This window comes from Falco naumanni, chromosome 6, assembly GCF_017639655.2.
Source record: "Falco naumanni isolate bFalNau1 chromosome 6, bFalNau1.pat, whole genome shotgun sequence".
Taxonomy (NCBI): Eukaryota; Metazoa; Chordata; class Aves; order Falconiformes; family Falconidae; genus Falco; species Falco naumanni.
Window position 1 is genome coordinate 71,720,124 of NC_054059.1, and position 15,387 is coordinate 71,735,510.

At 42.1% G+C, this 15,387-nt stretch overlaps 1 protein-coding gene across 5 annotated transcripts in view; it reads left to right on the forward strand.

The window, feature by feature from the left end:
• The window catches only part of KIF13B (kinesin family member 13B), a 133,283-nt gene that overhangs the window by 70,374 nt on the left and 47,522 nt on the right, over positions 1-15,387 (forward strand). For all 5 annotated transcript variants that reach the window (XM_040597772.1, XM_040597776.1, XM_040597774.1 and 2 more), the window contains exons 13-21: positions 2,130-2,264; positions 4,341-4,471; positions 5,498-5,584; positions 6,581-6,771; positions 7,608-7,818; positions 11,816-11,978; positions 13,029-13,175; positions 13,693-13,842; positions 14,520-14,648. In XM_040597772.1, coding sequence (XP_040453706.1) covers positions 2,130-2,264; positions 4,341-4,471; positions 5,498-5,584; positions 6,581-6,771; positions 7,608-7,818; positions 11,816-11,978; positions 13,029-13,175; positions 13,693-13,842; positions 14,520-14,648 — 1,344 coding nt within the window. The remainder of the gene's footprint in view (positions 1-2,129; positions 2,265-4,340; positions 4,472-5,497; positions 5,585-6,580; positions 6,772-7,607; positions 7,819-11,815; positions 11,979-13,028; positions 13,176-13,692; positions 13,843-14,519; positions 14,649-15,387) is intronic.

Consider the following 15,387-nt stretch of genomic DNA (forward strand, 5'->3'; position numbering starts at 1 on the left):
TGCGGGTCACAGCCCCCTGCGGGCACCCCCTGCCCTGGGGGTCCTCCCCAGGCTGCGTGGGGGGAGCTGCCCAGCTGGGGGCCCGGCCTGCCCAGCCGGGGGCTCCCCACGGGCTGGGGGAGCCTCTGCTGCGGCGCCTGGAGCCCCCCGGCCTCCCCCTGCCCCGGCCTGGGGAGCTGCAGGGCCGCGGCTCCCACCTGTGCTCGCTCCTCTCTCCGGTCCCACCTGCAAAGGGGGTTTTTCCCCTTACCCCAGGGGCGCTCCCACCATCGCTGGTGGGTCAGCCCTTGGCTCCACCTTGGAGCCGGCCGGCATCGGCTCCATCGGACACGGGGGAAGCTTCCAGCAGCTTCTCACAGAAGCCACCCCTGTACCCCCCGCTGCCAAAACCTGGCCACGCACACCCAGCGCAGTAGGTTTAGGCAGGTCCAAGGTTAAAGGCATTTGTATCAAGTGATGTTATTTCTGGCCAGCATCCACCAACACCTGTAAGTCAAACTGTAGCAGCGTAAGCAGGTAGGATGGACAGGTAATTGTAAATCTTTGAGGAAAGGATTTGTCATAAAGAATGAGGGCTGTTGAAGAGGCAGCTTGTAGATGTTTGTAGACATGGAGTGGCAGTAAGGGTTAAAAGCCTTAAAAGACTAGCTATGTGAATAGGCAATTTTTCATGCTTTCAGTGTGTATTTGACATACTTTTAATGTATTTTGAATGTTAATTAACATTAGGTCTTGAGAAAAAGTTAACAGAAACTGGCTCATTTTATTTAAGATAATCCTATGAGGTTTAGACTGTGGCCCAAGTCATCCTTTGGGCAACATGTTCTTTATCTCCATAGATAGCAAGGAATTATGTGAAATTCGGAGCCTGGCACTGATGATCGGAAGAGAGATCTTTGACATCACACTGGAGTTTTTCCTCTGTTCTTTGTTCTCTCTCATACACACACACCATTTCCTTATTGAGGATGTTATGTTGGTTTTGTAAGTGTGTGGGGAGACAGGATAGAGAAAATCAAGAGCAAGTTGTGCTTGCTATTCTTTACCATTTTAATCTTGATTAGACCTGGTACAACTCTAGTGCTGAACAGAGAATTATACTGAATGGTCTGACATACAGTGTTTTTAATTACAAAACAAACTGGTAGGTAAAGGTCAGAACCTTAATAAATGTTCCAGCATTATTCCAACATAATCTCTGCTAATTTTAATTTTTTAAAGTCTCAGCATCACAGGCAGTGTAGGTCTCTTGCATTTTTTAACTTACTTGTTTTACCCTCCCCTGTTTCTGCTTCCTCCTAGTAATTCTGAGAAGCCTCCCATGTTTATTTTTTAAATTTTGTTTGCTGTTGTGGATAATGAGTCTCATTTGAGTTTCTGTATGATCCTGGGAACAATCCTCAACATTTCTGTCTTAATGTGTTTTGTAGAAGAATCCCTTTCTGTTTGTAAGTCAGAAATGTTTAATGTTCTTCTTTCACTGCTCTAGCCTTCACCCAAACACTTCCCTTTGAAAGATGTACATTTTTGCACAGTAATGCTTTGTTGTTGAATTCTATGAAGTCTATTGACAAGAACAAAACACCATCCAAAATGCTACTATTCTTGTTCAGCAGGAAGCGTTCTTTGCTTTACTTAAATAGCAGGTTGCCAGTTTTTTGTCATTTTGATTGCTCTGGAATAAAAGATAGACATGGAGCTTGACTTGGCAGGGATTTAACTTAACTTGTTGCATTTTAGCTCAAAAGAGAAAATAAAGGGCTCTTGAGATGTCTTTGTGGTAGCATTTTGCTGTTCCAGTGAGGTCATGGAGAAGCTCCTACAGTAGTTCAGTGTGCTGCTCTCAGCTGTTTTCATTTTCCACTAGGAAGATGCAACTGTGTGAGACGATAGCACGTAGCCCTCCGAGACCAGAGGTGGAAGAACAAGAGAAATTACAGATACCCTGATCAAAGCTTGAGATAACTAAGGCTTTTGTGTCTATTGTTTTGTGTCTATTGCAGAAGAAAAGAGTTACCTTTTTCAGAAGCAGCAGTCCATCGTTTTGTCTTGTGGCTTTGGCAGATAGGAGTGCATTTCCGAAGGGCTGTACATTATTCAGCTTAATTTTGATGGCTACTCTCTTGCAGGAGCGTCAGAAACAGTTGGAAAGCCTTGGCATATCTCTTCAGTCTTCTGGAATAAAAGTTGGGGATAATAAGTGCTTCCTGGTTAATTTGAATGCAGATCCAGCTCTCAATGAACTCCTGGTGTACTATTTAAAGGTAAAAATAAATACTGAGATACATACATATAAAAATATATCTAAAATAAAATTACTTAAAAAATTTTTTTAGAAATAGAAATAGGCCTCTAATGCCATTGGCACAGGTGACATATCTAAAATAAAGCATTCTTTGATGTTCACTGCTTCATTATAAATAATGAGTGCAATGTTTTTATTTCAGATTTAATTCTTCATAGCAGAGGGAGGTTTGAGGATGTTTTTGTTTTGCTTTTTGAAAGAAATTTAGAGGTGTTCTCTTTGAGAAACTGTCTCCTGTTTTGCAATAGTTTTTATTTATTTATTTATTTATCTATCTATTTATTTATTTAGTTATTGCAATTGGGTCTTTGTAGTTTGGTTTTGTGTTTTGGTTTTGGTGGGGGGTGTGTGGGTTTGGTTTTTTTATGCCAGCTTTCAAAAGGTTGTACCCAGAAAATTATTTTATATAGAGATCAGGAATATCAGTGATCAGCTTGCTTCTACGTGTGTAGTCCAAATTCTGACTACTGTTTTCAGTTTATAAAATACATTTTTATTCCTCTTCATGCAACTTGCCAGGAGTGAAAATCAAGTTCTGTTCTGCCTTAGCACTTCTGCTGATGTGCAGTCCCCTTATGTTTAACTGATATTAAATGTAAAACACATGATGGGACTTTTGGACTCTTCACTGAAACATTTGGGTAGTTTAGTTTAACAAACTGTAGATGTGACCTGGAGTCAGGAGGAAAAATGAGGAACAACCATTTTTAAGTCACATTTCAGAGTTCAAGTTCTAAAAATCTAGCAGGGTAAGAACATCAGTCTGAACTTCATATGAAATCATTCTCTTCTCTTTGAAGTCATTGGTAGTAAGTCTCAAAACAGCCACAAAATTAGCAACTGGGTTGAAAGATGGTTTTGGTGTAGTTGGTCTTAGGAAATAGGTGATCCTCTTAGATCAGTCATAGTTGCTCTGTGATATCTCAATGAAAGCAAAGGAAAGAACTTTTTCAATATTGTATCTGCTGAAAAACATTAAAAAGGACAGAAGAGCTGAGCTGAGGTTTTGGGAGAAGAATTGAATCCTTTCCAGGTGCCTTGCACATAGGTGTCCAGAGTGTGACTCAAGCTGCTAAATCAGCCTTGACACAGAGAGCTATTGAAGCAGAGCCAACTTCTGTGGTGTTATTGTGAACATGTGGCAAGAGTATGCTGAAGCCAAAGCCTGCTCAGAAAACAGGCCTTGGCACATCAGTAGCAGCAGAAAAGTCTCAGATGGTACGGTGCTATTTTCCTTTTCTAGGAAAAACCCCTTTGCATGGGGTAGGTTTTGTGTGTTTCAGTTAGTCTTTAATTATTATTTTTTTAATAACACAGATTTGTTTTATTGGTTGAGAATTTTGGTGTAGAGATCCCTGTGCTTTGAAATCCTTTCAATAAAATTACTTACACGTCTTTTGCTTAAAACCCTGAAATTAAACTCTTGCTTCTCAGAGTAAATATCTTGCCCATGTTTTCTTCAATTCTAAGCTGCATATGTAATAGATCTTAAAAGTACTGAAGAACAACTTGATCTGACTTACCTAAACTATTGTATCTGTTCCTCAAAACTTGCTTAGAGGTGCCTAAAAAAGAAATGGATTAATTGGGGCATGTGCAGAGTCATCCTTTGCCAAATCCCTCCTGCCTCGAGTACTGCAGGAATTTACTAAGCTGTTGGATGATCTAGGTGGAACCTGCGTAATAGCCATGGATTTAACCACTGTGAACCTGTCTTAATTCCTCTTTGAACTCCTTTATACTTTTGGCTTCTACAACATCCCGAGGCACTGAATTTTCCACAATTAAATTATAGAAACCTATTCATCTTCAGATTTAACTGTTGCCTGTAAACTTTCCTGAGTGCTCCCTACTTCTTACTGTAAGATAAAGCAAGGATTTGCTTCCATTGTTTCATTCTCCCTCCTAAGGGAAGTATTGAGCAGCTTCCAAATTTTGGAACTAGATGACAAGATAAAGCCAGAAGGAGAATGGATGAGTTAGAACTACTGAACTTTTGCAATCCATTGCTAACATCTGAATTAATTTTCCCCAGGAACACACATTAATAGGTTCAGACAACTCTCAAGATATCCAGCTGTGTGGAATGGGAATTCTTCCTGAACACTGCATTATAGACATCACCCCAGAAGGACAGGTTATATTAACACCTCAAAAAAATACTAGGTAAAGGAATAAAATACAGTTCCAGTTGTGTAATAATTGTAGTTTTATCTAATACTTTATGATTAGTGGTGCAAAAAGATAATTAGAAAATTAACTTTTCTGTGTATTCTGAAGTAAGAAAATTCTTCTTCTTGTATCCTGCTTTTCGGGGGTTTTTTGGTTTTTTTTTTTTGGTCATCTACCCCTCTGTCAACTCATGTCTTTTGTTCTAATGAGATTTCTCTCAGTGATGGTGTTTGTAGTCTAAGTTTTCAAAGAGAGGATAAGTAAATTGCATATGCTTTCAGCAAGTAGATAGTCACTGATTTGCAGCTGTGTAGATGTAACTATCAAAATTTGAATTAATTTTCTAGGAAATCTGTTGATATGCAAAGAGCTGCTGAAGCATTTATTGTTTTATTTGATTAAGTAGCAGTGCTTGAAAGCAGATGGTATATTCAAATTGATCACAAAATGACATGCATCATCAGCATCTCCGATAATTTATTGTTAGATACACAAAATTCAACAATTTCACGTTTACCCTGATTTGTAGTTGATCCTGCTTTGAGCAGGAGATTGGTGACATCCTGAGATTCCCTTCAAATTTGAGTTATCCTGCGATCCTATTTCAGGCTGAATGTGACTCTGAAATAAAAGTAGTTTCTGATTATTATAATTGGTTTATTGTCTTTAAACTATTTATATAGCAAAGGTCTCTGATGTCTTATTTTATGTCTGTATTTCACAGTAGTGTGAAAAGTGTTTATTTCCAGTGGCATCTTTTTTCAGGCCCCTCATTTTTTAAGTTCTAATTATACTCCCCAGATCTAGCTGTCCATAAGCTTGAAGAATAAAAGAAGCTGAGTTTGAATAGTTTATGAAACAGCACAAGGTAGATAGTGAAGTTTCTGGGGATATTTAGCCTCTTTGCAATCCATAAACCTGTTTACCTACCTTAACTAGTTACAATAAAGAAAGTAGCACTGGGGAAAAAAGCTAAGCCTCGTATACATGCATTTGCTTTAGATTTTTGCCTTTTGACAGGACATTTGTAAATGGTTCTGCTGTGGCATGTCCTATCCAGCTACATCATGGAGACAGAATACTGTGGGGAAACAACCACTTCTTCAGGTACAAAAGATATTAAAGAAATCGTAAGTTTGCACCAACTTTGTTTTATCTTAAGGTGTAAGGAAAGATGTCAGTGGAGCGTTCAACCTGCAGGAGGAGGTGATTTCTTTTTCATAGGGATTATGAAGGCAATGCTGATGACTGACTGTTCATGAATGCTAAATGTTATAGCAACTGTGTGTGATTTTAATTTCAGAGCACTGGGTTGGCTTCTTGCATTTGCAAGGGACGGTAACCTTGCTGATGAGAACGTTGCTGTAGTTATCAGTACTATTATCTCACTGAAGAGATTTAGTTTTTGAGCTGGTAACTTCAATGTGCTCTGGTACCAGATTAATACTAAGTACTTCCTCTTCCATAGTGAAAATACTACACCTAAGCTTTGTCTTGGATAGGTTGCCTTTTGGATTTTGAAGATAAGGTGTTAGATTTTTGACCTATGTTTTATAGTGATCTGGGTCTTACAAGGTCACTGTAAGGCTCTCTGTTCCCTGGAGTTCCAGCTCCAGCCATACCTACAAACTTCCTGTATCAGACAGGTAGATGTCTTCTGTGAAAGACAATATTCATGAAACTCTCTGGCTGGTCTGAAATACTTTAAAGATCAGTGGATTTAAATGATAACCTAAAACTTATTTGTTTGCTTTCATGCTTGAAGGAAGAATCCACATAAGAAGTGGGATATAATTTCATTATTGCCTCTAACTTATTTGGATATGAGATGCCTGAAAAAATTCTTGGTTGTCTAAATTATATGATTAGTAGGTAGTATCAGGTACTCTCTATTGTTAAGAGTGCAGAATGAATCAGTTAATTTACCTTCAGCTCCCCTGTTTACCCTGAGGAAAAGTACTCTCACAGGAGATCAACAAATTTTGAAAGGGAAAAATCTACTGATTTGGATAATCTTCTTAATTTTAATAATCTTTTAAAGCAACCCTTTGTTTCAGAGTTGAGTAATTAATAGTTCTTCAAAAATTTTCCTTTTATTTAAAGGCTGAATTTACCAAAGAAAAAAAAGAAGACAGATCATGAGGATGAAGAACGAGACAACTCTATGAAGTGCAGTAATAGTGTTGAGCAGCTGGACATAGATGGAGATAATTCCAGTGAAGTGTCTAGTGAGATTAACTTCAGCTATGAATATGCTCAGATGGAAGTTACTATGAAGGCACTTGGTAGTAATGGTAAGAAGCAACAGAAATTATTGGAAGTATGTACAGAATGTGTGGTTACATCTCCAGGGACTCTTAGCTAGACTTTTCCCCTTATAACTTCCTAGTGGAGAATTTTTCTTGTGAATGGCTCACCATAGCTATTTTTGCACTTGAGGGGGAAACAAAACATTGCAGATTGTTTTTTTTGGCAGTTCTTGATGAAAGAAAAGCCAAAACTGGAATATTGGTGGAACTGCAGCCTCAAATCAAAGTGTTTTCACTTTGTTGTTTATTTTTCTTGTGTTATATCTCACTCAGGCATTAATTATAGTGATTTCTGTCTCTGAAACAAAGTTCTTTAGTTTTTGTGGTTTTACATAGCTGTCCCAGAATGGCATTATTTTGGGAGATAGGATGAAGTTTTTTGGAAGAATGGAAGAAAGCTTGGTCTTCCCCTTTTCACAGTTTTTTTAAATCATCCATCCAATCTGTTCTGTGGATGTTTATTTTGCTCCACAGTTCAGCAGATTTTTAAAATATGCATTACAACATATAATCGCTTCCTCCTTTTATACGATAACTGTATTTACTGTCTGGAATGTTCCTCACCATGGATTTCAGTGGCTACTGCAGGCCCTAATGTGGATAACTGCAGAAATAGAATGGGGAAAGGAAGTACCAAATCATAGTAATTTGTGCCTTGCTCAAGAGCATGCAGCAGATCTGTAGCAGACCGTGCGAAAGATCTCAGATTTCAGAGTCCCCCATCTCTGTCCCATATTCATTACATGAGTGTTGCCATTTCATTTTGAGGTTACCAGGTATTTGACACCCCAGAAGTACTAGCTTCTTTATTTTCTGCTTAGATCCAATGCAGTCAATCTTGCAAAGCCTGGAGCAGCAGCATGAAGAGGAGAAGAGATCTGCGCTTGAACGACAAAGACTGATGTATGAACACGAACTGGAGCAACTACGAAGGCGATTGTCACCAGAGAAACAGCATTTCCGCAGCATGGACAGGTTCTCCTTTCATTCTCCCAGCGCTCAGCAGCGCTTACGGCAGTGGGCAGAGGAGAGGTGGGTAATCAGATCTGACCATCAGGAGCGTTCATTTAAATTTCTTCAATGTTAGTGAATTTTGCAAGATTTTAATTGCATTGCACACTTCTACCAAATTTCTGAGAGGACTCCTGGAGGGAGGGGATTGGGGAGAACACGGCAAAAATATTTTAGTTTAAGAACAATCAGACCTGTAATGCTAGAAAAGATGAGAAAGAATGAGTGCCTCCTTTGTTAAGGAGAAACTATCCTTATCAGATTTGACTAAAGATGAGGTGATTGGAAGAAATTTTGGGACTTCTGTATGAATTTATTCTTCTGTGGATCATGACTTGGCTGTTTGGATGGTTGTTTTTCCTCTTGACTCACATCCATCTGCTTATCTGGGCAGGTCCTGGCACCCAGGAGGGTGCAGAAACAGAAAGGAGTAAGAGAATGATATAAAGTATTTTGATCTAAAGCATTAGAAAACTGTTTGATAACCACAGAGGGGCCACTGTCCTCTTTGCCTCTTCCTAGGCAATTGCACTGAGGTTATTTACTTCAGTCTCTAAATGATCATTTCCAGTATTACTGTCAAAAGGAGCAGCTGCAGGATGAAGAGGAAACTTACCCTAAAACAATGAACATGGTAAAGACATTGTAATGAGAAAATACAAATCTAATTCATATTAGAAGCAACTTCTGAAATAGAAAATATTTGAGACAGTCTACCAAGGTGTTAGCTGTGTGTCTGGAATATTTTGTGGTGCCAGATTCCTCTGCTGCACAGTTGGTTACATTTGCCAGGAAGGCCGATGAGCAAGCAGGTCATGGTGTCTGAATAAACCTTTCTCTGTAAAACGGAACATCCACATCTGTGGTGGGGAAGCTCTGGAATAAGCCACACAAAAGCTGACTGTTCAGCACATGCATGGAGAATTCTCCAAAGCCAGCAGTATGCTAATGTTCGTACTGCTAATTTCATACAGATGATCTCCACCATGTGCCTGTCTCCCCCCCGAAGAAATGCAATTTAATTCACCCAATTTTTGTGTTAAAAATCATAGAATCATTTGGGTTGGAAGGGACCTTAAAGACCACCCAGTCCCGCCCCTGGACAATGGCAGGGACCCCTCTCACCATCCCAGGCTGCTCCCAGCCCCGTCCAGCCTGGCCTTGAGCCCTGCCAGGGATGGGGCACCCACAGCTGCTCTGGGCAGCCTGGGCCAGCGCCTCGCCGCCCTCACAGGGAAGAATTTCTTCCTCATCTCTCATCTCCATCTCCCCTCTCTCATGTAAAGCCATTCCCCCGTGTGCCATCGCCACCTGCCCTTGCCCAAAGCCCCTCCCCAGCTTTCTTGCCGGCCCCTTTAGGCACTGGCAGGTGCTCTAAGGTCTCCCCGCAGCCTTCTCCTCCCCAGGCTGAGCCCCCCCAGCTCTCCCAGCCTGTCCCCACAGCAGGGCTGCTCCAGCCTCCGAGCGTCTCCCTGGCCTCCTCTGGACCAGCTCCAACATGTCCATGTCCTTCTGTTGTGGGGGGCCCCAGAGCTGGACGCAGCGCTGCAGGGGGGTCTCACCAGAGCGGAGCAGAGGGGGAGAATCACCTCCCTCAAACTGCTGGCCATGCTTCTTTTGATGCAACCCAGTGCAGGTGAACATTGCTGGGTCATGTTGAGCTTCTTGACAACCAACACCCCCAAGTCCTTCTTCTCAGGGCTGCTTTAATCCATTCTCTGCCCAGCCTGTATTTGTGCTTGGGTTTGCCCCAGCCTACATGTGCAGGACCTTGCCCTTGGCCTTGCTGAACTTGATGAGGCTCACACGGGCCTGCCTGCCAAGGTCCCTCTGGATGGCCACCATTCCCTCCCAGTGTGTTGACTGCACCACACAGCTTGGTGTCGCTGGCAGACTTGCTGAGGATGCTTTCCATCCCAGTGTCTATGTTGCCAACAAGGATGTTAAATGGCGCTGGTCCCAGTTCCCTAAGGAATGCCAGTCATCACCGGTCTCCAATTGGGCATCAGGTCATTGACTGCTACTCTTTGAGTGCGACCATCCAGCTAATTCTTTGTCCACCAAGTGTTTCATCTCAAATCCATGTCTCTCCAGTGTAGACAAGGTTGTGCGTGACAGTGTCAAATGCTTTGCACAATTCCAGGGACATGACGTCAGTTGCTCTTCCCTTATCCACAATTTTGTAACCCCATCATAGAAGGCCACCAAATTTTTCATGCACAATTTGCCCTTAGTGAAGCCATGTGGCTGTCACCAGTCACCCCCTTATTTTCTACGTGCCTTAGCATTGTTTTGAGGAGGATCTTGCTCCATGATTTTGCAGGGCACAGAGGTGAGACTGACTGGCCTATAGTTCACTAGGTCTTCCTTATCTCCCTTTGTAAAAATGGGGCTGATGTTTCCCCTTTTCCAGTCAGTGGGAACTTCCCTAGACTGCCCCAACTTCTCAGATATGATGGATAGTGGCTTCCCTGGACTGCCACTTCTCCTCAAATATGATGGATAGTGGCTTAACCACTTTATCCGCCAGTTCCCTTGGGACTCACCAATGCATCTCATCAGGTCCCATGAATTTGTGCACCTTCAGCTTCCTTAGATGGTCTCAGACCTTATCTTCTGTAGTGGGCAGTTCTTCATTCTCCCAGTCTCTGCCTTTGCCTTCTGCGGCTTGGGTGATGTGGCTGGAGAATCACAGGTGAAGACCGAGGCAAAAAAATTGTTGAGTACCTCAGCCCTCTCCATGTCCCAGGTAACCAGGTCTCCTGTTCCCTTCTGGAGAGGGCACACATTTCCCTTAGTCTTCCTTTTATCACCGAGGTACCTGTAGAAGCTTTTCTTGCTGCCCCTGATGTCCCTGGCCAGATTTAATTCTGTCAGGGCTTTAGCTTTCCTAATCTGATCCCTGGCTGCTTGGACAATTTCTCTGTATTTCTCCCAGGGTACCTGTCCTTGCTTCCACCTCTTTAGGATTCCTTTTCGTGTCTGAGTTTGTCCGGAAGCTCCTTGTTCATCCATGCAAGCCTCCTGGTGCTTTTGCCTGACTTCTTTTTGTTGGGATGCCATCGCTCCTGAGCTTGGAGGAGGTGATCCTTGAACGTTAACCAGCTTTCCTGGGCACTCCTCCCTCCGGGTCGTTATCCCATGGTACTCTACCAAGCAGATCCCTGAAGAGGCCAAGGACTGCTCTCCTGAAGGCCGGGGTGGTGAGCTTGCTGTGCACCCTCCTTGCCGCCCTGAGGATCTTGAACTCCACCGTAGAATGGTCACTGCAGCCAAGGCTGCCCCTGAGCTTCACATTCCCCACCATCCCCTCCTTGTTGGTGAGAACAAGGTCCAGCGTGGCACCTCTCCTCGTTGTCTCCTCTGTCACTTGGAGAAGGAAGTTATCATCAGGGCATTCCGGGAACCTCCTGGATTGCTTATGTCCTGCTGTGTTGTCCCTCCAACAGATCTGGGATGGCTGAAGTCCGCCATGAGGGCCAGGGCTTGTGAACGTGGGGCTGCTCCTATCTGTGTATAGAGGGCCTCGTCCGCCCGGTCATCCTGGTGGGGCAGCCTGTAGCAGACCCCCACTACAATGCCACCTGTCCCTGCCCTCCCTTTGATCCTGACCCATAAGCTCTCGGTGGCTCCTCACCCATCCCCAGGCAGAGCTCCGTGCGCTCTGGGGGGTCACTGGCATAGAGGGTGACACCCCCCTCGTGTCCCCTGCCTGTCCTTCCTGTATCCTTCCATCCCAACACTCCAGTCACAGGAGCCACCCCACCGTGTCTCTGTGATGCCGATAAGATTGTGGCCCTGCAGGTGTGCACATCTCTAACTCCTCTTATTCTCCATATTATGGAGAATTAATTTATTCTCCATACACAGAGGCGTTTAAGCCGGGCCCTGGTGAGGCTGGCTAACTGGCTGAGTGTTAAGACTCCTTCCTGCCAAGTGATCGTTTCTTTTGCACTTTGTTTCAATACTTAAATGCCGTGATTTTCCCTGTCTTCCCCTCCAACTCCCTTTCTTTTAGAGAAGAAATGTTGACCCACAGCCTGAGAAAGCTGCGAGAGCAGATTGTTAAAGCCAATTTGTATGTGAGAGAAGCCAATTTTATTGGAGAGGAATTGGACAAGAGGACAGAGTATAAAGTTACCCTCCAGATCCCAGCTTCAAGCCTTAATGCCAACAGTAAGGTAAGGTAGCCCTAATGGAACTAAATCGTTATTCAGTAAGTTTGCCCCTCAGCATTCATACTTGTATCCTGACTTTAATGTTCTAGATAGTTTGCCGCTCTATTCATGTGCGTTAAATATGGCTTTGTTAGTGCATGCTACAGCCTTATTTTGTTTTGTTACCATGAAAATCTTACAGTGTGCTGGCTTACTGATAAATATTTTGGTGCAAGACCTTTCCACTGGTGTTGAAATTCAGACTTGCTTCCAAGTGATAAAATCTGTACAGGTTAGGCAGCATCTATTTCAAGTATTTACCATCATCTTGTGGACATTTGACTTTACATCATCCTAGTGAGCTGAGAAAATGCTGTCATCCCCATCGTGAAGGGAGGAACTGGACCAGGGAGGATTTGGGTTATTTGTTCCAGACATCTTAGAAATTTTGGAAGAAAGGAACTGAACCTGAACTTCCATGTCTCAGGCTAGCTGCCTAAGCTGGGATTATTTCTGTTCTTGAGGTCAGCTCAATATTTTGGTGATATGCAGGCCGTTGTTAGTACAGTAGATGTATTTTATTCCAGGATTAGAATTTTTATCAACTGCTTTAGAGGTTTCTCTTATCTTTTTGTTTTTCTCAGTGTCTGCTGGCCCATCTAGAAACAGGATGGTAAAGAGGGTTAGTTTTCTTGAAAGTTACTGACAGCAGTAACTTTAGCTGGAACTCCAGGCCTATTGTAACTTGAGGGTATTTGTGAAATGCTTAAATGTTCCTATTTCTAACACTTGTGTAAGGTGAAAATCCACAGAAACTAGTGCCTGTAGGTGTGATTAGATTTCATGGTTAAACTGAACACGAATATACTGTGACAGCCAAACTCCGAGTTTGTCACCCTTGAAAAAACCCACCAAAATCCAGACTTTTCTCAAAGATATTCTCAGTTTTGTATTGGTTTTGAACTCTTTTTTCATTGTTGTGACACATATTCCTTACATTTTTATATTTATATATATATTTATAAATATATATATATATAAAAAGAAATATAAATATATATAATTGTTTCACAGAGAGGTGCAATTCTCAGCGAGCCCGCTATTCAGGTGAGAAGGAAAGGGAAAGGCAAACAGATTTGGTCACTGGAAAAGCTGGAGAATCGATTGGTAGATATGAGGGATCTTTACCAGGAGTGGAAAGACTGTGAGGAAGACAACCCAGTAAGTAAAAATTACTCCAGTGTTGTGCTGATAGAATTACATCCCTGTTCAATTTTTTGTTTAAGTAGATGTGAGAAAATCTTCTGGCTCAGGACGGGGCGGGGGGTTGGGGGGTGGGGAGGGAAGATGTAAAGAGATAAGTTTTCCTGAGCTTTTGCTTTTCCTAGTACTGAAGTGATCTTCAGCATTTCATTATCCCTTATCTTGTCACTTTGATGCTTGCTTGCATGCATAGTTTGGTGATGGAACCAAGCATACAATGCGAAGCAGTAAGTAAGCACAACAGCAGCTGATATTCAGGCTGACCTCGCTGAATCTGATGGTGTGAAGGAGAGGTTGCCGAGGGTAGGCCTTATACTCGGCCCAAAGTAAAATTCAAGTTTCCATTCTTCTTGTGATCTTACCCGGTCTCTTGCTTGAGTCCATTTTTCTTTCACTGGGCTGGTTTGTGCAACACTTTTGAAAACTGTTTCATGAAAAGCTTGTTTTTCTTACATTATTATGGATTTCATTGAAGGTGATGAGAGCTTACTTCAGGCGAGCTGATCCATTCTATGATGAGCAGGAAAACCACAGCCTTATCGGAGTAGCCAATGTTTTTCTTGAGTGCCTGTTCTATGATGTGAAGCTACAATATGCTGTTCCAATTATCAATCAGAAGGGAGAGGTTTGTCATTCTTCTATAATCTATCCTTACTCAACTGTTTAATTACAGCCCATGGATCTCATTATCAGTATGTAGTAGATATTTTCCAGTTTCATGTGCACAAGCTCTTTGCTAACGATTTGGAATTACGCAAATCCCATAATACCTTACTAGAGTTGTTTAGACAGTTCTGAATCCCAGCATAGTGATTGTGAAAGGAGAAAGTGTTGCTGAGCACCTTTCTGAGCAAAGCAGCCCAAAATAAATGCTTAGCAGAGTCAGTTTGAGCTGTAGCTCCCCTGGCTTTCACTACCATCAAGAATAGGCTCTTAAATATATACTGTAAGAACAACTTCAAAGGCAGCTAGAGCATAGCAGGCAGCATTCTCTGTGCTTTACATCACATGCACTTTGCAGACTCCCTGGAGACTGGTGTGAAGGTGAGTGAGATTGCAGTACACTGTTCCCAAAGTCACTCTACCGGCTGCTTTCTTTATGAGTTTACAACAAAAGGCTCTTTGATTCTTGCTCCAGAGCATCCTTCATCTGGTGCAATAAATGCACAGTGCAAAACATAGAAAGAAATAAAATGTTGTCTGTTTACAGGTTGGAAACAGCAGTAGTTGTAGTTACCTGAAAAGGGATGAACCTGTCGCTGTTTTCTGGCACACAAGTAACTCTTACTCCTTTCTTATCAGGTATCAGGTCGTCTCCATGTTGAAGTTGTTCGCGTGAGTGGAGAAATAGATGACAGGTTGGTTGGAGGTGAGGATAGTCCAGACTATTCAAATGAAAATGATGCTCAGGAGAGAAAACTGGTCTGCAGGGTGAGTTCCAGATATATCCCAACCTCTGAGCAACCTTCCCTCTTTCTATCCCAAGTCTTAAAGAAGTCCCTGGACAATATGAACGATCTGGGGGCAATCGTACTCTTTCTCACTTTTTATCCTGTCCCATAGAGCTCCTTGTGTTTGCAAGCAGTATGGGACATCATTACAGGAAACGTTCTCTAAGGATCTTGAGGGCTGCCTTACTATAGAACTGTAACTAATTTGAACTTAATTTGACAAATGGAGAATAGAAGTTTATTAAAAAATGTGGTTAATATGATGGCTTTGTTTAGATCAGAAGGTGTATTCAAAACATTTTGTGTCTATTTGGCCTTGATTTTGAAAAAGGGGGGCAGGATACTTTGGTATTGTTGGGGGTTATATTTTGTTTCTAGCATCACAGAATAAGGACAAGTAGTATCTTAAAACCAAGATTTTGCAGAATAAAGGAGCCTGTTTTGGTAGAATTACGAGATTTTTACTGTATTCCTCATCAATTATGATGTTTTTGGTGCATTTTACCATTAAACATTAATAATATGTTTTGGGGTGTTTGTAAAATTCAGCCCTTTAGCTTTTACTCCCAAGAAGTATATGCCTGGTGACATCTAGTGACGATGTTCAGCTGATGCAGCCAAAACGTTGTCTCCAATGTATATCCATGCAGAAATCTGTATTTTGTAAAGTTTTTTTATTTGCTTGCTTTTTTTTTTGTTATCCTTTGCAGCAAACAGAA